The 21,103-nt window shown below is 42.4% G+C and overlaps 1 protein-coding gene across 2 annotated transcripts in view; it reads right to left on the reverse strand.

Moving 5' to 3' along the window:
• Positions 1 to 6,126: 6,126 nt before the first annotated feature.
• CREB3L2 (cAMP responsive element binding protein 3 like 2) overlaps positions 6,127 to 21,103 on the reverse strand; it is an 80,465-nt gene continuing 65,488 nt past the window's right edge. For both annotated transcript variants that reach the window (XM_049821639.1, XM_049821638.1), the window contains exons 8-12: positions 20,579 to 20,647; positions 13,413 to 13,512; positions 12,345 to 12,471; positions 11,435 to 11,660; positions 6,127 to 10,491 (exon numbers count right to left, since the gene is read on the reverse strand). In XM_049821639.1, the coding sequence (XP_049677596.1) occupies positions 10,416 to 10,491; positions 11,435 to 11,660; positions 12,345 to 12,471; positions 13,413 to 13,512; positions 20,579 to 20,647 (598 nt within the window). In that variant the 3' untranslated portion in view covers positions 6,127 to 10,415. The remainder of the gene's footprint in view (positions 10,492 to 11,434; positions 11,661 to 12,344; positions 12,472 to 13,412; positions 13,513 to 20,578; positions 20,648 to 21,103) is intronic.

The raw sequence follows: 21,103 nt of genomic DNA on the forward strand, positions 1-21,103 counted from the left end.
GTTGGGGTTGTTCAGCCTGGAGAGGAGAAGGCTCCAGGGAGACCTTAGAGCTGCCTTCCAGTACTAAAAGAGGGCCTACAGGAAAGGTGGGGAGGGACTCTTTATCAAGGAGTCTAGTGATAGGATGAGGGGTAATTTTTTTAAACAAAAAAGGGTAGATTTTGACTACATATTAGGAAGAAATTCTTCACTGTGAGGGTGGTGAGGGACTGGAACAGGTTGTCCAGAGAAGCTGTGGCTGCCCCATCCCTGGCAGTGTTCAAGACCAGGTTAGATGAGGCTTTGAGCAACCTGGTCTAGTGGAAGGTGTCCCTGCCCGTGGCAGGGGGTTGGAACTAGGTGATCTTTAACATCCCTTCCAACCCAAACCATTCTATGACTCTATGACCACCCTCACGTCAGCAGATCATCCTGTTGGGCAGAGCCGCTACTCCCTGCAGCTCTGCCAGCCTTGCTCTGATTAGCTCTCTGGTGAGTTACTGCTTTCTGCTACATTCTACCTTTTTTACCATTTTTCAGCTATTTTGCAGCACTGCTCCCCTTTCTGCACATAGACTGCCATAGCTAGAAATATGCTCTGATTACTGTTGCCACAGTGCTCAGTGAGGTGACAAGGGCCTGATCCTGGCTTGGAAGTGCCTGGGTGCTGCCCCTTCACAAATACCATGGATCAAACCCAGGTTTTTACCAAATAGGTTTAAAAACCAGGGCTAACCAGAACCTAAGCATTTCTTTAGACAGTGGAAGTGAGACAACCCAACAGACATGGACTTAATTCTACAGTGGTTATCTTTCCTCAGCTGTATTACAGCAAAGGTAAGGGCCAGAACTTGTAATTTCCTCCTTACTGGAGATACACAAAAAAGTAATTTTATAGCAACATATAGAACTCGTATGAATACAGCTTAAGATTAATTCAGTAATAAAAAGTTAAACAAGTCATTCCTGGCTTCTGTGTGGACTGTTGGAAGCCCACAAGAGACAGCACCAAGAAAATGAGAAATCAAATCAATCACTTCAACTTTTTGAAACACAAACTGGAGGGAGACAAGACACACAAGCATTACTCATTCAATACGAAGCAAAACACCTTTTTCTTTCTTACTACTGACTCCCCTGGATCACTTTGCTTTGGTTAATCTGAGTGTGCTTTATAGAGAGGAGGAAGCCACCACTGGCCCCATTTTGCAGACCAGGAATCTGAAGCATGGAGAAGGGTCAGCCAAATTCACCAGCACGCCATGAGCAGGACTAGACTCGGCAGCTCATTCCCTCAGTCTCTATCCAGTGCGCTCTCTCTACAGGACATGGCTCCTACAGAATTGTTTTATTTATGGCAAAGGTGCAAGCTTTTGCTCACTGCTTCTAAACTCCAAGCTCATGAAGTCCATGTTTCTAAAAAACCCTCAAACGAACCAGGAAAGGGAGCACCAGTCATGAATCTCCCATGAAATACCTGCAGGGGTGGTGAAGTCTGTGCTGTTGGTAAAATAGGTACAAGCAATAGCTAACAGTAAAGGGTGAAGACTTAGTACCCACACCACGCCACGAGAGGCATTGCAAGTTGCATTTGGACACCCTTCCTCCTGCCCTGCAATGGGAATTAGCTTAAGAAACAAGTATCAAAATTTAGCCTTGAACTCAAACAGTAACATGCTTTTAAAAGGAGGGTGGGAGGTAGCGAGGCTGACAGCTCATCACCCAGCGTTTCTCCACTGTATGTGGGTTTCTTTTTTAATCACAGACTCCCTGCAGCATCACCTGCTGTGTGATGCTTTAAGGGCAATACTGAGACCAAAGGAGATTCTTAACCAATCGTTAATCACCAGTCAGTGTTTTGTATGCTCGGAGGAACTGAAGTCAGCTAAAACTAAGCCGAAGGTAACTTCCCCAATCAGTCACGGTCTAATGATTTTCCTCTAAAAATGTTATGTATGGCTTGATGCTGCTAACAAGTGCCCCGGATCAATAGTTCTGGCAAGTGAAATCGCCTGTTCAGAAAGCAAGGGGCACCCAGCAGCAGCAGGAGAAAGACGGTGGCTGCAATAACCTCTGAAATGATGAGAGCAAAGGAGTGGGGTGCAGAACTTCAAGGACAAAGTAAAGCCCTTCTCCCCTCACCTTCCAAGGGAAAGCAGCACAGACCTTCTTCCTTCAGGTACCAAAACCAAATTTTGTGAGAAAAAGCTGCTTCATCATCTGCTGTGACCGAGGCAGGGTTAGATAGTATGCTCTGGTGCTGGATCCAGGCTCCGCCTGGGAGAGCTGTTCTCCTACAGTACTGCAGGGATGCTGCGTGTGCGATGAGACAGACCAAAAAAGACGGGATAGGTGAAAAATAAACCTCTCATTCCATTTTCCTTTTCTTGTGATACTGAATGGTGGTGGGCAGCAAAGACAAGCCTTGGGTTAAAAGGACCAGGGTAGTGCTTAGGAGAGGTTGTGGGGTTTTTCCCCTTCACTACCTATTTCTTTTGCTACTTTAACCTCTTTAGCCCAAACCCAAGGCACTTCTGAAAATCTGCATCGGCCACAAATTTAGTGCAGGACAGGGTGTTCCAATTTTCACGGTACGCTGCCTTGCCCAACCTCTAAAGCAGCCTTCTTTAAGAGGCCTTGAAAAGGAGGCACCAAAGCCATCTGTCATGCTCCCATTTTCAGTTCAGTAAAGCTAGAACTATTACTTCCATCGCTAGTATTTCCCACGGAGGATAAGCTCTTGGTTGCTATTGTATGGATGCATGGTACTCATATACGAGGTCCCCTTCCGAGCCGAAAGCTGGCATAATACGAATGACTATACTATTTGTGCAGCCAGCTCTGCACTGGGTAATTTTCACATCTGCACTAGGCCATCCATCACCAAGTTCCCTGGATGGCCAGCAGAGCCGCGGAGTCCCCGAACTGGAAGAAATGAGGTATTTTCTTTTCCATGTCTACTCAAAGTAGCAAAGGTCAACTCTGTCCCCTGGCTGGATGCTGCTTCTGGGCTGCAGGGCATAACCTCCACTGTTCACACAGGCAAACCAGCAGCTTCTGAATTGCTGGAGAAGCCCCTGAGCTATCTCAGGGGCGAGTCAGGGTAAGAGAAGGAGCTGAGGCCAGCAAAGGACTCAGCCCCTAAAAGCCAAAGCAGAAAGAGGTCTTTTAAGTGTTTAAGCAATTAGTTGCCCAGCGTACAGTCTGTGTAGGGAAAGGCCTTACCTGCCAGAGGGCTATTTAGCCCACATGAATCAAGCTCCAGCATAGTCTAGCAGACTGGTATCGCTAGTCTGAAGCTAGTGCCCCCTTCAGCATCAGCCTTCCTCGATCACGCTTTTATAGAGAGAGAATTTAATATTAATGTGGCTGTATCGCCTAGTTGCACTCAAGTGCCATTATCATTATTAAATGCCATCAGCCTTCGCCTAATTTCCACCCATTAATGACAGATGTAATTCTCTGCTAATCTCAAAAAAGGGAATGGACAGCCAGCTTCAGTAATAACCCACCCCCCTGCTTTTAACCTTCTCTTTCTAGCAAGATGCTAAATTACCAGGGTTCTGCTGTGTTGAAGACGGACACATTGCACATAGCAGTGCACTTGGGAAAGCCAAGGGACCAGATCTTTTCCAACCACCCGGAAAGCAAACAAGTTGTACTTGCTTTTTCTACAGAAAATATTTATTTGCAAGAAATGAAAAGCATAACATACTTAGCTACATACATGTTTAGGCTACAAAAGCAAGTAGTCTGTTCTTTCGTAGAATCAAGCAGAAGATTTAAAAAGGAAAAACAGCAATTTCTTTCCACCCAATGGACATGTCTGCAGTGTGAACACTCAGGTGGGACCATATCCAGATGACTGCGCTTGTACAAAAAGGGAGGCCACTGAACACACTTACGCAGAGTTAAACAGACATGGCAAAAGAACAGAGACAACTGCAGTCAGAAGAGGACCCAATGCAGTTTACCAAGGAGTTCAGGGGGGTGTGCTTTTGCACTGTCCTTTTCATCTTAGATAGTTTTAAATGTTTGCACAAACTCATACTGTATCCATATGAGCGGAGGGAAAGGGAAAGATCAGCTGAAATGCCTTAGGGGTGTCACACGCAGAGTGACTCAGAGTCACAAGGTACTATTTTGCACAGTCCAAGGCAATGGCTGTGGCCCTGGACGTGTATTTCTCTTCAAGAGGGTGACACCTCTTGGAAGGCCCAGCAAATCTCAGGGAAACTGTGATGTACTTACATCACGGCCTGGCCCTAGGAGAGCAAACTGTTTCCCCTCCCTGGCATCTTACTGCATCCCTGGGGTGGTCAGGGCAGTAGGGCTCCAGCGGAAGGAGAGATCTTTAGGTCCTCTCCCAGAAGACCAGCTCAACTCTGTTCCTTGAGCTGTCAGCTCCCTGGGGCCACTTTTTAAGGCTACCTTACACCATTTAAGAAAAAAAAAAAAAAGGCATTTGAAGACATAATTCTGCAGAACAAAAGTGACACCCGAAGATACAAGAAAGCCTAAAGTAATTACTTTTTTTTGTACCAACCCAGAACTGTTCTGCAGAAAGGCCAGACAATGTATGCATACACACATAAAGACACAGTGCAACAACTTTCAGTTCAAAATTGCTAACAGGACAGACTTCATACAGCAATTCACACTACAGTTTTACACGTGCTTGGTAATGTGGAATGTGAACAGGTCTCAGAAACGCCTGGACTTTCTGTTGCACCAAGTGGAATGTGCCCTGTGTGTTCAGGTAGATGCCTTTATTTAGTGATGCTTACTACATTAAAAAAACAACTCTGCGGGTATTTTTTTAATTGCTTACCATGAACACGTGCACAGATACACACACGCTCACACTTGTTCTTGCTAACTGTACAAATGAAGAAAGCAAGATGCTGTTACATCAGCGCCATTGAAATAAAACCTGATATGGCAAAGTCAGATACGAGCAGAGTTCTGTTAAAAGAAATTGATTACTTTCCTCTGCTTCCCCCTCTCCTCTCCACTCCCTTAATTATGAGCTGCTAAAGTTCAACAAGATTTCTACCTGCTCATTGGAAGGAAAAATGGCATATACCATAAAGGTCAAATATGCATAAACAGGACCACATAGTATGAAAGAGCAAGGGGAAGAGCAAAGCTAAAACAAGGGAGGAACTAATGGAAGAGACTATCATTGCTGATTTATTGAATCAAGAACTAGGAATTTTCCCTGTGATGTCAGGAGTCCCCTCATTGGCCACTTCTTTCATCTTTTCTGTAAGACAGGTCTGCAAATCCAGCTTTCCCATGTTTTGTTCTCACCTATTCAGTTCTGACTCTTAAAGGAAGAGTATGGAGATGGGCTTTAGGGCAGAGAAGAGACTACCGGTAATAAAAAATATTGAAACTCCATTTTAGCATCACAAATGAGAGCTTCCTGCGAGATGCACTCTTTTCTATGTAGGAAGCCTGTTCAGTTATGCCTTGGTAAAGCAGAAAAAGGCCTGACCTGAAAAACACAAAAACAAATGGCAATTTCCCTCTCAATCTTGGGAGTCTCCAATGGATGCTGATCACCTAAGCAATGCAGTAGTAACTGAGATCACACCCTCAACAAATCCCTGAATGCCCACTGTCATTTTATTGGCCGTGAGAAAGCTACAATATCCTGGCCCATTGATTGAATCCTTACGTCTTATTTGTGAAGACCTTAACACGTAAGCCAGTTCATTCATCTTTGCAATCCCCAAAGTTGTTTATCTTTAACACTATAGTGCAAAGCAGCAACACATCATAGCACTACACTACTTACCTAGGCAAGTATAACTTTTGTAATTGCAATGTACTGACCTACCATTTCACCTTCAGAATACAAAATGTTCCCTTTCTAATTAGTGACTTGAGAAAGAAATATTTTAGTCACCAAGAGTATAAAAATACTCCATATACTTCTGTTCTTAGCTGTGTGGGTTTTGTACAATGGCCTCTTGGCATTAGCTAGAATCTAGAGCCCAAATACTCAGTGGAAATCCCTCCCAACGTAGCAATTAGTATCATTCATTTACTTGACCTACATTCTAAATGCGTCTAGACAGAATTCACCGCTGATAGTTTGGGGGGATGGGAGCAGATAGGTGGGTTGGGTTTTTTAGCAGGAAAAAAAACAAAGAAGAAAAGTTTTTATATTCATTTTCAGCTCTATGTTAGAAAAATCAAGAATACACTGAGATACATTGTTACACAGAGAGATATGGAAGAGGCCCCCTGCCAGTATAAATCAGACCTGCAGCCTCCAAAAGCCTTAAGTATGAAGCGTGCTGCTTTGTATCAGCTACGATCTGGCCTAAGAACCTCAGCCTAATCCATTATTAGTCTGTGCTGCTGAAAAATATTGAATGGTACAGATGAAATAAGAGAAATGCAGCAAAGAACTATAAATAGCCTGGGAAAAAAAACCCCAACATTATCTACACACTGGTAACAAGGTTAGAACTGTCACATGCCCTGTGCTTGATAGTTTTAAAATATATATATATAAAAAAATAATGCCCTACATTCTTTTGTAGCTTATCTCCCTAGAAGCAAAGACCCGACAGATCTAGACATGCTTTAAAGCTATAGGCCAAAAGGTAAGTTTACTAGTGTGTATAAAATCGTCCTGACAAGCAGCATAATGTTACAGCTGAAGACTATGGATCACTTAAGTCCTCTAGTGGAAATGGAAATTAAGTAGCACATTAAGGCCTTAGCCTACCCTGTCCACACACACAATATTATTCTACAGCACCAAGTCACTCATCACTGGAAAAAGTATACTGGCAGAAGGCTAAGACATCAAGTAATATAGCTGAGCTAATTAAAAGCACTTACACTGGCATCCTCCCTGAATACACCTTACTACTCCTTCCCTACGCCCTTAACACAGAGCACATACCGCTGCCTCTCCATGTGGTCTGCTGCGCATCAACATTCACGCTTGGGTCACCCCTGGGCTGCTGAGGCTGGCAGTGCAATTGGATGTGTCCTGCCTCCTCTGTCCCCCTGCTAGGTACGTAACACGGGCATAAACTGCCTCTGGAGACAGTGAGGTCCTTGTCACATAACAGCCTGTGGGTAGGTTATGACAGGAGATTCTTTGGCCCCTAATATCTAGCAGAGAAACCTATTCTATTAAGGCCCCTGAATAAAAATGATCACAAACATACCAAAGTAAAGCAAAGGTTTTCCTTATTATAAAGAAGTAATATTTAATATAATAAATCCCCAAGCAATGTGTGTGCTAGGTCAAGAGATTCCCCAAAAAAGTAGCTAAAAATAACTTAAAGGATTACACAAACTAAGATTATAGCAATAGATTATCAAACATTTACAAGAAAATTGGTATGGCCATAATGGCTTGGATGAATTCGTTTAGAGACCTGACCCTGACCGTGGCCAGTTTAAAATGCTCCAGATGAAAACATGACTATCTCCCGATCAGATTTGAACTGACATGCCCAAATTAAGCAAACAAAAGGGCAAAGCTTTAATGGTGACTAGTGCAGTAGGTTTTGGAGAGGGGAGTTGTTTGGGTTTTGTGAAATCATCTGTCCTTTAAGTATTGAGAAATAATTCAATTTTGGTTTTAATACAGTGAAGTCAGCTGTATCTGCAATGGGAGGTGATCCATTTAACTGGTAATAGGCATGAGCTCAGGCAGAGCAGCCTCTCGCTTATGCACAGTGCAAGCTGCAAGACTAGTAAGAGCAGGGTTATGCTCGGCAGCTGGGGGCCTCTTTTGCAGAAGACTTAACCATTCAGTTGTCCTCAGAGGTGACAAACCACGGGTGGTCTGAAAAAAAAAGACCTTTTAAGGAACTTTCTAAGCTATGACCTTGCCCACTTACAATGCCTAGCCATACGGTAATGGAACGGTCAGTCCCAGTTTTGTCCTGTCACTTTGCTGACCTCATGTGGCTAAGGAATGCAGCCATCCCTTGTGGCACCCACCAGTGTTCATTATTTATGTGAAGCCTTAAATTGTTAAAAAAAAAAAAATGATACAAAAGTTGTGGGTGGATACTGGAATGATTCAGAGGACCCAGCAGGATCACTGTGAAGGGAAAGAGACTTTAGGGAAGAGGCTGACCCATGCCAAGAAGAAGGGAACACTTGCAAAATAGACCACAACAGCATTTCTCCTCTCATTGCCACCAAAGATAAAATAATAAAAAGGCACTTGCATATAAGAATAGGGCATTACCTAGAAAGCACGTCTGTACACCAAAACTCATTACCAGCTCATGGAGTCTGGCACATGTTTCACTGTCACTAATGTGAAACACCTTCTTAAAATGGCACAGTGGTGGGGACTGATCCACAGCTCCCTGTAATTCATCGAATTCCTTCCGTTCATTTCACTGAGCTTTGAGTCAGGCCTGAGGGTGGCAAATAGAATATTGAAGGAAGAAAGTCAAAGGAGAATGAAGAACAATAAAGGAGCTTGGTGTGGCAGCTGCTGTAATAAAATACAAATCCAATATTTTACAAAATAGAATACTTGCAGGAAACATCTACTGTACATGGTAAAAAATTACTTGTAAGGCTAGGTTAAGTTTTTCCCTTATTTATCATTAGGAATAAAAAAAAAAGAGCTTCAAAATTCTTTGTCCTTTTTAAAAATTGACTTCTTCTGGTAAACTGTAAAGTAGCTATGCTAGCCTGCTGAATGAGGATTTTCATATTAAATCCATCCTCAGTGGAGTCTGAGTGCCCTTCTGTAGTAACCAGATAAAACCTTGCTCAAATCCTGGGGCAGGTTCGACTGTGCCACTGCAAGGACAAACTGCAAGAAGCACAGCTCGGGCAAAGGCGTGACCAGGGTAGTAAGAGAGGGAGAACCCTTAAAGGCAACAGCTACATGAGACAAGGAGGAAACAAAGCAGGGAGAAAAGTACTGGACCAGGATCAGACCTGAATACTGCTCTTGGCTTTTCCACTGAACTTGGTCCAGTCACTTCACCTCCCTATGTGCCCATCTCATCCCTCTTTTGCCTTATCTCCTGCCTACATACTCACCTCCTCAGGTCAGAGGCTGTCTTGCCATAAAGTTAATACAGTATCTACCACCTCCAGGGCTGAACCGTGCCTAGCTGAGGCTACCTATAACCCTTATCTTTTCGGCTAAGCAGCTGGTCTAAGATCACATCTCTGGAAAAGGAGGTAAGAGGAAGGTAAGACACATGGCTTTATTTAGGGCAATTCAAGTCTGAAGGGAGAGAATGGGTGTTCAGTGATGTTTGTGTGTCCGATTTCAGAGTTTGCCCAGACCACTTGCAGGGTTAGGGAAGCTCAGTTCTCTTCATTGCGACTGCCTGAACAAAATCTTGCAAAGCTAATAAATACTATTTACAGTAGTAACAGGAAGATGGCAAGGAAAGGAAAACACAAGACAGTCTGAGACCGGGTCTACATAAGAAATTCCATCAATGCATCTAGAAGCCAATAAATTAAATCCATATGGTCCTCTCAGGAGGCACTTCTGGTTTAAGCCTTACATTGATTTAGTTTGTTAGGAAGGAACTGATTTAAACTAAACAGATCAGACTTAAGCAGACTAAAGGACATCCATCCAAAACATTGCATAAATTTAACAAAACCTGCTTTCTAAACAGATCTAGTTAAACTAGCATGATTCTCCCACACAAAGTGTGACAAGACAGTGACTGATCTTTGCTTGAATTCCACAAGGGTTGAAGCAGTAGGGAAGCTTACCAGGACTGCTTTCAAACCAGAAAATGATACCCCACTAAATGATAGAGAGGCTGGAGGGGAGAAGAGAAAGATCAAGAGGAGGACAATTCAGTAGCATCATTGCCCTTCCCTCTCCTGCCTGTGCTGTTAACTCAGCAGTATCAGGGCCCTTTCTTGTCCCTTCAGAAGCAGGCTACACACATGCTTCTCAATCCCCCCAAAAGGCTCAAGTGCTGTAGACCAGTAGGCGTGGAGCTGTGGCTAGATTCTGAGCAGCATCATGCCGCATCTCCTCTTTCTCTCAAATACCTTCTCCCAAGAAACCTATCACCCACATGCTCCTATCAGTTTTGCATATTTCACTCTTCTACAGAATATCTTTGTGCTCAGATTAGGATGTGTGCATGCACGTACACACACACCCACCAGTCACCGGCACACTGCGGGTGTCATCTGCCATCATAATTCAATCCTGTCCTTGCAGTATTAGACAGGAAAGGAATAAAAGCAAAGACAGGGACTGTGTGTGAAGTGAGGAAGGGAGTTACAAAGACAAGATATCCCATCTGCAGTCACAGCCTCACCAGTCAATGCAGAAGTTGAACTCCCTCTCTTTTGTGCTTTGGTTCACTGAGGATGACAAATCAGGGGGGCTTTGGTTGAAAATACTACGTGGGAAAGAGGGAAGTCAAGAAAAAAGGCCTTTTTTATTTTTAAGAGGTGGCATTGACTCTTCTATCTATTTCAATTATCTTCAGTGTTTCATTTCCTTCTAGTTCGGAGTTGACTCTGCAGGGAACAAAAAAACCAAAACAACAAAGGTTAACACTAATAGTTAGTCATTTTTAAAAGCCCATATCCTGCTTGAATTGGCTAATGCTAAAAAGGCACTCAGTATTTACCAGGTACTTGTCAGTTGGAGTATGGTAACACACTGAATTAGTCATCTCTTTGGCTCTAGGTATAACTTTGACACAAGAGCTCAGAAGGTATGCTTGGGGCAATATGGCTCATCCTAGCCCTCAGAATAGCATGCTTCCAAACAAAATCCCTCTCTCCACTGTTTGGTGTGCTTGCTACTGCTTGTCAGCAAAGACTGAGACCTGGGCCAACAGGACAGTGGCAGGATAAGAAAAAGTAGAATGGAAAGAAAACTGCACACACATACTTAAACCAGTGAATCTCTCTCTTTGCAGAGGCCCCAAAACTTACGTTTATGCTAAAAAAACCCCAAAAAGTAAATTACAAAGAAGCTCTGTGTTAAGTAGTTCAGATAACTTTACAGGTCTGTCTCTTAAGACGGAGTCCTGCAAACTTTCCACAGTAATGCTTTAGTAAGATCACTGCAGCAAGAAGATCCAGCTCTTCACACCCTAACCTCATAGAAAGCGCAGCGAGTCACAACTTCACGCTTCCACCCAACTGGCAAAAGCTTATTCCTTTAGGAGACACAGAAGTGCTTAAAGAAGTGGGTAGGCACAACAGGCTTACAGGGGTTAGAGGTTTCTGGCAGAAGCACCGAGTTTGGCAGCTGTATTACTACAATATTATTGCAACCACTTCTCCAGAGTAACAATAACTTTGCCTATAAGCTTTCCAGATGAGACCAAACTCTTACTTCATGTTTCACAGTGCCCAGCATAGCTCAGCCCCTAGCCTTACTGCTGCGCCCCAGGCACAAATGACAGTGACGCGAAACACCCATATGACAAGCAGCCCGCCCTGCACTCACCTGTGCTGCTGCAGGCCCAGCAGCACCGATTTCTCTAGCCTCGTCTCGTTGGCTATTGTGAACTGCATGATATCATCCTGCTGTGTCCCTGGCATGGCTTCCAGGGACAGTGCTGTGTACTTGGAGGTGTCTGCTTGCCTGTCATTGCGATCTGCAAAGGAGATTGGGCTTGATGACTCCTCCAGTTGGTGAGGCTCTTCGTAAATTAGCAGACTCCTTGACCTCACTGCATACAAAGACAGAAGGCAAAAAGAGATGAGAAACAGGCAGCTCAGAGAACAGCCCTGATCATTTCAGGAAATGGAAACCGACAGAGCAGAACTAAAGCTGCAAAGGTCTTTTCATAGCGATTAACTGGTAATTTGATAGCTGAGGAAAGATACCACAGCAATGGTCCAGGTAAGGATCAAAAAGCTCTGAATTATTCACAACACAAGAAGAAAATGAAACAATCACTTTGATAATATACATTAAAAGCAACAGGTTCATTACGCGTTGTTATAACGCTAACAGTTTCCCATGCAGTCCTTGGACTCTTTGTTGACATTGGCAAAGGACACACCAGCTGATACCAGTTGCACGTTTTAACAGTACGAACATTTGCTACCGAGTAGAAATCCTGCTACTTTTTACAGACCACTAGCTTTAGTTCCACAAACAGAAAAAAGCTTGCTTAAACAGAAGTACCAAGCAGGCTAGCGGGCAAAGGCTTTGCCCATGTCTATGAAGTCTTCTGCCATCAGAACAGCTTGCCAAGTTATCCTTTGAAAAACATAGGTATACCAAGGAATGGCTAGCTAAGGAGCAGAAAAGCAAGAGGTGCTTGACGAGGGGGTTAGGGTTGGGAGTAGAAAACAAGTGCTGAAGCACAATCAGGCAAGGGACCAAGACTGGGATGGTTGTCACTTACCAATGGAGTCTGTGTAGGACTCTGGTGAGGAATGCTGCCTGGGCAACACCATTTTTGTAGCAGAAGGATATGGCCCATAGCTCTGAGAGAAGCTGCCAAAAACTACTGCAAAGCACAGCACCACCATCTGGCAAAGGGAAGATGCAGAAAAGGTTAAGTGCACTACCTCTTGGCACACATGTGCACATCAAAACTAAGAATCAACACAAAGCAGATCTGATACTTTTTCAAAACAAATCATCTGATGCTATTTTCATCACTACATACACTGTCTTAGCAATGGCACATATACAGTAACAAGTCAGTGTTTTAAAGGGCAGATTTCAATGCTGGAGTTTGTTTTCAATGTCTGCCACCATTTTGGCCTGTAGCTTTATTTGCTCCCAAAGTTGAAAAGCAGACAAAACCACCATATGTGTTTTACAGATGCTGTTGGGAATCTCCAAGGTTATTTCTGCTGCTGGCCCCAGTCTTTCTTCGAAGTGACAGAGAGGCTGGCAGACTAGGAGAACAACTTAGGCCTTGAAAATAATTTCCATCAATTTCTAGCACAAGTATAAAGCAAACTTGCTGGCTGAGTGTAGGGAAGGAAAAGGGAACAGTTTCATTCTAATCCTTTCCTTATCCTGACTACTATTACTGAAGTAGGACAGAGGTAGATTTACAGCCTTAGTCATATTTTTATTTGGATGAGCAAATTTATTCTCACTGGTATCAAAAGACACCCTCATTTTCATTTTACAACCCTAGACACCATTTCTCACATACAATATTGTAGGAAATAATAAAATAGGTCACTCAAGAGGAGCAGTGTTCCTTCTCTCATCATCGCAGCACCCAATCAAAAGCACAGGCCCAGTCTCCTCCAGAATTTAATGCCTTCCCAAAACCATTAATATTCATCAGCCAGGAGTCTCACCTACCTCAAAATTAATTGTCAAATTATGAAGATAAGTTTCCCAAGCTGAGAATTTGCAAGTGAGGGGCTTTGCAGTACAAGGGATGTGACTTTGAGCAGTGGAAAGAGATTCACATGCCCCTACAATTCCCAGCTTTAGGGACACTCACCATAAGACAGGTCCCTGTCTGTGTGCTAGCTGCCTTACACGAACGGGACACTTTCCCAGCAACCATGGCTTGGAGTCTCTGCAACTGCTGCAGAAGTGTTCTGGAAAGCAAAGACAACAGACAAGCATCACACACACTGACCTACTTGCTGGTTAAATAGCTTTTTGCTTCAAATTCCACACCTGGCAATAATACAGCATTTATGATAAGGTATAGATAGTTGAAGTCCTCTCCTTGAAGTTAGTAGCAAGGAATGTATTTAATTTTACAAAGTTTTAACATGTATTAACACTGGAACTTTCAGAAAGATCTTTTTTCTTTCCCTCAACTGATGTCCCTGAACAATTACTTCTTTAGTACTTTCAGAAAGCTCTTATTAATAAAAATGGTGTTTTCAGTGTCTCTACAAGAAATTATTCTGGAAAGCGTACAAACAACTTAAACTGCTCTACATGCAAGTGACTAGATGCATATATAACCTGATTCTATGTCATGAATTCAGCAGGAGTTTCGCCATTATCTGAAAAGGTGCAGAAGCAAGTTTATAACTGCTCTAATTGGTGGTAGAGGTATATGGCTGCCTCCTTTTTCTGAAAACCTGCTGTACAGTGCTTTGGACCACATACCGGACCATTTTTGAAGAGAAGGTCTTAAAGTCAGGCATAGGCACAGACTCCATTTCTCAAATTCGTTTACTAAATAAAGCACTTTATTGCTATTTGCTAAATCCTCCAGGAGCTGACAAAAATCACAGGTGCTTCAAGTGGCTACTGTGACTGTGGCTTTCAGAGGTCCCAACCACAATGGCAATTCTCTTGCAGCTGGAGTCAACAGTCCCAGACCAGAAGGATATTCTTTTGTCTTTCTGGCTGATTTTCTTCTGCTGTATCATCAATTATTACAGTCAGGACACTAGTCATTTAAATGGGAAATAATCTCAAAGTATGATTGATACAGGGTTTTCACAGCAGTTTTCATTTTGTTTTCATTAAAGCTTTTTAACAGGTAAGGAGTAACCCAAATGCCTGTCCTCGACACAAATCTAGTACAATTTTGTATCACGATGTTCAATCTGCTGTCTGTTTCCAACTTTACTTTTCACTTCTCCTGTAAGTCTCACAATCTATTGTGGAGGATAACCCCCACAAAACTCCAGGCAACAGCTTTGGAGGTTGTGACGTCAAATGCTAAAGCAAGAGGCAAGGTCAGAATGTCAGAGAAAATAGAAAGATTATTTTAAGCTCAAACTGGCTAAAAGCTAATTGTAGGCCAGACCCAGAGGTGCCTTCGCAGCTCAATATACACTCGTCTGCCTATTATTATAGATTTTTTTAATCATCAATGCTCGTTGCTAATTAGGGTTTAATGAATTCAAGGACTTCAGGAATGCATTCTGAAATGAGCACAAGGCATGCTCAACAGCACAGATTTATCTGGGCCAGCAGATCCTTCTCAACTTATTAAGGAAGGATGTCTGGCATGCTCTTGAGAGCATGGTTTATTCTGCAACTCAATATTTAAAAAAAGAAAGTGATTCATCTAATTCAGTCCTTTATTCACTATTAGAGAGACCACAGGCAAATTAAGAGATTAAACCACTGTCCATCACGCAAATGAGACCATCCTAATTCCCTGCACCCTTCTGCATCTCTCCCAGTTCCTCCTCACATCCACTACAGGGCGTAGGGTTCACAAAGACTTGTGTACGTGGTATATATCATTTTCCGGCACAGAACACGCTGCCTACAGTATTCCCACCATATGCCTTTAGCTATGTTATACAGCAAGGCCTTTTTAACCCTGCAATTTCTGTGCTCTTATAGAAGACTAAATCTTTCTCCCATTACAGGCCTGAGTCACTGGGCTTGACAGAACAGCTCTACGGAGCGAGGAGGGTGCTCTCCTCCTCCCCAGCTCGGGGGTTGGCAGCAGCAGCCTTGAAATGCTGATCATTCTTGCCACTTTTTGTGGAGGTGTCAGAGAGAAAACAGCTAATGGCTGGTGAGGAAATCAACAGAGAAGAGGCAATTCTCCTGATTTTGCTAATCTCTGCCTTTTTGTGTCCTGATTTAAAAAAACCTGTTGGGCAGAGTGGGCCCAGAGAGCTGATTCCAAAACACTATTTTTGGAAAGTAAAATTAGGCAGGTATTCTGAGATCTCTTATACACAGAGGAAGATTCATCACCCGTCTTATTTACCAACTACTTTTATATAAAATGTCTTTCTCCTCCAAGTCATTTATCTGTTTGAGCAGAGCTACTGTCGCCTCCCCACAGACAAGGACCCAGTATTTGGAGCTGATAGGCTACAGGTGCATTTTCAAACTAAGAGCAAGAGCCAAGTTTGTTCAGAAATTATACCAGTTTACCCTGCCACCACCAAAATGGGGCAGTCTTTGGTGCTTTTATTCTCTATTTGAATCTGGAGTGGTGGAAGACTGGATTCCGAGATCAAAAGATCTCCTCTCCCACACAAAACCTGCATGCATTCTTACTGGCCCGCTGCAGGGACGATCTGGACTATGAGAGGGAAAAGGAGCAACTCTCTGCTCTGCAGAACAGAAACTTAAGTTAAACTAAGATGCTCCCTCTAAAGAGCAGCAGGAAGGCCATGAACGCTTTTAGAGAAACATGCTGCCTATGGCTAAATCCTAACAGGAGAAAATGCAATCCCAAGGCAGCATGCATAAGGGGGTTTGCACACACAGGGATTATTTTCATTGTGTCTGACACATTTCCCAGTGATATTCAATTAGAGGGTCACCTCCGTAGGAGGTGTGAACGTGCTTTCACGCTTTTCTCTGCCAATGGAAGCACCTCATAGTAAAGCTGTAAAGTGACTGAAGACTCCTGCTCTCCCTTCCACACACTGCCAGCAAATTCACTCTGCCTGTGATGTCTTGTTTTTGTGTGCACATTCACGTACTCATCTTCAGAAGAGCCCCTCTCTCTACCAAAGTTAGGAACAAGTCAAGGCTTCCCCTCTGCTTCCGGTGACACTTTGATTAAGGAGAGAAAATCTGACACTCCAGGACCTAGCCACCTGGGAGGCTTCCTCAATTCAGTGTCTATGCTTAAAATCTAACAGTGATTTAAACAAAAAAAGACAGCTTCTAAGGGACACCAAACACTGTTTATTTTGATCCAAATTTTTTAGAGAATTTGTCTACGTTGTGAGGAACAAAACCTAATTTTGATATGGAGAGAGAAAAATTATTCTGTCTTCCAACTCTACACACAGATTCCTTCTCTGCCTGTCCTATCTGTAGGAAAGAAAGCAAATCCCAAAGTAAGATTTCCACTGAAAGACCAGAATACCACAAAGCAGAAAAAAATCCATAATTATTCCTCATTTGAATTACAAAGAAAAAAATCCAGAAATTTTTCATCAAAGATGTTTCAAGCATACAAAACACTGTCCTGTTGCTTTGAAAACAAGGAGTTGCTCCAGGGCTGCCACACTTTGTCAACTATTATAAGGTTGGTCTGAAATGAAGTGCAAGATACCTCACTGCAACTTAAATGCAGATCCATCACTCCTTGAAAATTACTTGGTAAAATGACTTTACCAGCCTCAAATAAAGGAACAGCGAAGCAAATCAGTGAAGTCTGGCAGCTTTGGTGCTGATAAATCCTTGGGGTGGTCAGACTGATAAGAAACTTGATCTTTAGAGGACTGGGAGTTGTAACAATAGCTTGAACGGAAGTATGAGAAATGGAAGAACATCCCAATTGTATTTATAAAGCCATTGCCTTTAAGATGCCTGTCAGAGTGGAGATCTACACAACTTGCTAGTCATTACTCCATGGGAGCAACTCTAGCAGCTACTTGTGTGCATTGTCCATGTGCGACACACTCAACCATATGCTATGTCTGTCATTTCTCCAGGAAAAGTGACCATCAATATATCTATAAATACAGACTCAACAGAAGTGAAAAGCAAAAGTACTTCTCATATGTCATACACAGTACCGGATGTTTCAATATTGTCTTTAAGCCCAAATAGCCATGGCTCCCAGCTAGACAACACTCACGTCCCTGGCAATTTCTGCTTTTGGTCCCAAGTGCCAAAACGCTAGTTAATCAAGCCTTCTTGGTGACTGGGACAAGTCAGTTCAACTCTTGGTGCCAGCTTCTTCTCACACCCTTTGCTTTCTGAGACAGGAGTGCCCCACATGTTCAGATGCTACTGAAACCAATGAAAGCCTGGCTCACTCGTGGCTACAAGACACAACAGATATGCACGTAATAATGTGCTTCCTTAGTTTTGAGAAAACTGCCTCGAAAGGAACTTGGATGGGTTTCTTTTAAGGGACTGAGTCACATAAGTTAGGAGAGGAAACATATGCTAGTGTTCTAATACTAAAGATGCCAAAAATGCTGCAGTCACCCACTCAGAGTAATGAGAATTAAAAACTCCCCTGCATCTTGATCCCCAGCCTCCTGCCTTGCCTTTTAAGATGCATGAATATCAAGGGAGATGCTTCTGGATGCAAATTTTTTGACCACACTTGCACCTTTTACATTACATCTTTTCAGATCCAGAATTTCAGACTGAGGCAGGCTCTCAGGGAAGATTATTCTAATTTTTTTCATGTTACTGAGAATAATGTAGGAACATTTTTACCAGAAGAAATTCTAGTGTTTCCATGGTTTGGATCCAGACTTTGAAATGCAAGCAGGGTTTCCCTGAAGTCTTAGGTCTGGGCAAATGTGTTCTATATACACAGTATCATACTTTAAAATACTGATTGCACATACTGAAAGGAAACTCTGCTGTTCAATAGTTGTATGTTTTGGAAATTGCCCTTCAGTTCCTCTCAACTCCAACCAGACTATAAAAACATGATACTGACTGACAGCACATACATGTGCATTAACTTTTAGGTAAGCAGCTATAGCCCAATTTTCCAACAAGCTAAAAAAACAACTTTGTCTTCCTCTACACTTGAATGCATGAACATTTTTACACATAATCACAGCTCTTATTTTCCTGTTACCTTTCTTCCACTCTTATAACTTTTTACAACAAAAGAACAGCGCTAATGTTTGTAGATCTACTTTTAGATAATACTTGCAACTACGTCTTCATTTTTTACTGCATTGAACACTCAAAGTTGCAACTAAAGTCAAATGGGGCTCTGCTTTGGGCATATTAAATAAAATACATGTGTGTATAACTGTGTGCTAGGTACTTTGAGAAATAAAGTCCTAAACATACAAATTTGGGCATCCAAGAATAAACTGACAGTGCATAATTTTGACCATCACTGCTTTGCACTTTGACTCCTCACTGTACATAGGAGATGGAAGTATCAGCTATAGGATGCTGTGAAGACAAGTTCTGAAACATTTGAACAGTTTCTAAGGCTCTGTGCAAATAGCAATGAGGAGACCAGACATTTTGAATTCACCATAGGAAGTGGACAATGTACATTAAACAAGGGCCTGGAACCATTCTCTGAATAAGACAGTTGCACAATTATACACTAAATAAGAAAAGTGGCTCTTTGGGGTTAAGGTGAAAAAAACCATAATGTGTTATGTTACGTAAGTCAGGCTTGATGAAAGCAGGCACTTTTACAAATTTCTCAGTACTTCAATTTGAAGCTTTAACAGATTTTAGATACAGTTTGTATCTAAGTAGCCAAAACAGCATTGCCATTAATTACAAGAATTTCTGTGCGGAGGGTCAGGAACATCTGCTTCTCTGCAGGAGACTACAAATCAATATAAATGCTATTGCAGAGGGAAGAAAACAATGCAACTCATCCCACATGCCCCAAGTATGAAGGATTTGGAGATAATATCACTTAGCTAAGTATTTTTAGAGGATTTAGTATGAGAGAATTAAGATCATCCAATAATAGAGAAGATGCTAAAGGTCCTGTGTAAAAGGATGGACAATACCAACACAGCTGTTCTCACGACTGCATTCACAACAATTCAAGAGATGAAAACAGCTGGCCAAATTTAGGTGAACTGGGGAGAAAAACTCTAGGCTTGACAGCATGTTGTCCCTGAGTGGTTCACCCACAGCTGCACCTTTCCTTAGAGCAGCTGCCTTCAGCACCTCCTGGGAGAGAAAACCCTACTCTACACCTACAGAACAATTCCTGGTTCTTTTATGTAAAGCCCTGAAGGAAGATACAAGAGGCACAGAAATGGCTTGGCTCTCTTCAAACAAACAGCAGATGTCTTTATGCATGAGCAGTGTGTGGGAGACACTCTACAGCAAATTACAGTGCTACAGGGTCTGGCTCCATGAAATCAGAGATTGGATCCGGAGATTAGAAACAACACATGCCACTCAATTAGCAATATATTGGCTGCCAGACAAGCTCTAAGGCCATTTTCCATGATTGTGGGTCTTATCTTCATGCTACCATCATGTTGAATGGTAATATTCAACCATCACTACAAATGCCTCTAACTAGAAGGTGTTAACAGTGGGCTTATCTAGTACCTACTCCTAGGAATTTGCCATCATTAGAGAACACACTGAGCATAAACCATGACGACGCTCCACTCTCAGCTAACATCTGATTAAAAGCTCAGCTATTCAACCCATATTCATGGCTATTTCTGCCATGTGTCCTTTGAGAAGCCACCACCGAGTCACCCATTTCTTCAGAAACGAAGAAACAAGAAGTTGATTTTACGCCTCCAAATGAAGGAAATTCTGGGTTCTGAGATGTTTAGAAGGGTGCACAATAATTGCAATGACATCTAGTAGTCCAGAAGGAACGAATAATGACTCGAGCTTCAGCACTGTAACTCCTGGAAGTGTCATGCTCCAGGTCAAGGTGTCCTGTCAAAACAGTCTTTCACTAAATAAAGACAATTTGGAGAGCTGGGCTGTAGGTTTTGTTTGTTACATATCACTACTCGTGTTTCCTTGGGCAGTGGAAGAGCTCCAAGAAGAGTACTAAAAGGTTTCCCTAGCACCCCACAGGCTACCGAGACAGTTTAAGACCTGACATCAAAGTCTCTATGCTTTACATCACACTGTAGTCACAGTAACTGGCCTTCCTCATGTTTCTTTGACATTAATCAGATCAGATACAGCTATTCTTCACACTTCAATTGATCTCTTAACTTCCAGATTTTCAGTTTTCACTGTAGTATCATGCTACAGTTTTGTTTTATTCCCTTCGTACCTTACCTGTTAGTATTCTCCAGGACTTCAACCTTCTTACGCAGCTCACTATTTTCATTTGAACAAGTCTCAACTCTGGAGACAACACAAGAAAGAGGAACATAAAAAAAATCAGTTCTTTATTAAACTTGCTTTCACATAGATCTCTATCATCTTGCCTACATTTAATGAAAAGTTAAACCAATGAACTTTAGTCATAATCTTTAATCATACTTCATGGTGTAAAAGACATTGCAAAAGATACTACTGGCTGTGAAGCACCTGCTTACAGTGCTCAACTACATCCCAGCAGGTGCAGCTCATTCAGGGTGGGCTGTAACTATTTTTTGCCTCTTGAAATAGCAACAGCAAAGACCCTGCTCTGACTTTCTCTGAGCATCAGGCCATGGGACAGATACTTTAAAAGTCACAGAACGTGCTGTATTTATGTTGTTAGCAAGTATTTTGTGCAAAGGTGTTCAATGTGTGCATTTCATTGCTAGGATGAGGCACCAAGCAATTTAGTGAATGCCACTTTTCTGAAATCAGATT

The sequence above is a fragment of the Accipiter gentilis genome, chromosome 18 (assembly GCF_929443795.1).
Source record: "Accipiter gentilis chromosome 18, bAccGen1.1, whole genome shotgun sequence".
In the NCBI taxonomy this organism is placed as follows: domain Eukaryota; kingdom Metazoa; phylum Chordata; class Aves; order Accipitriformes; family Accipitridae; genus Astur; species Astur gentilis.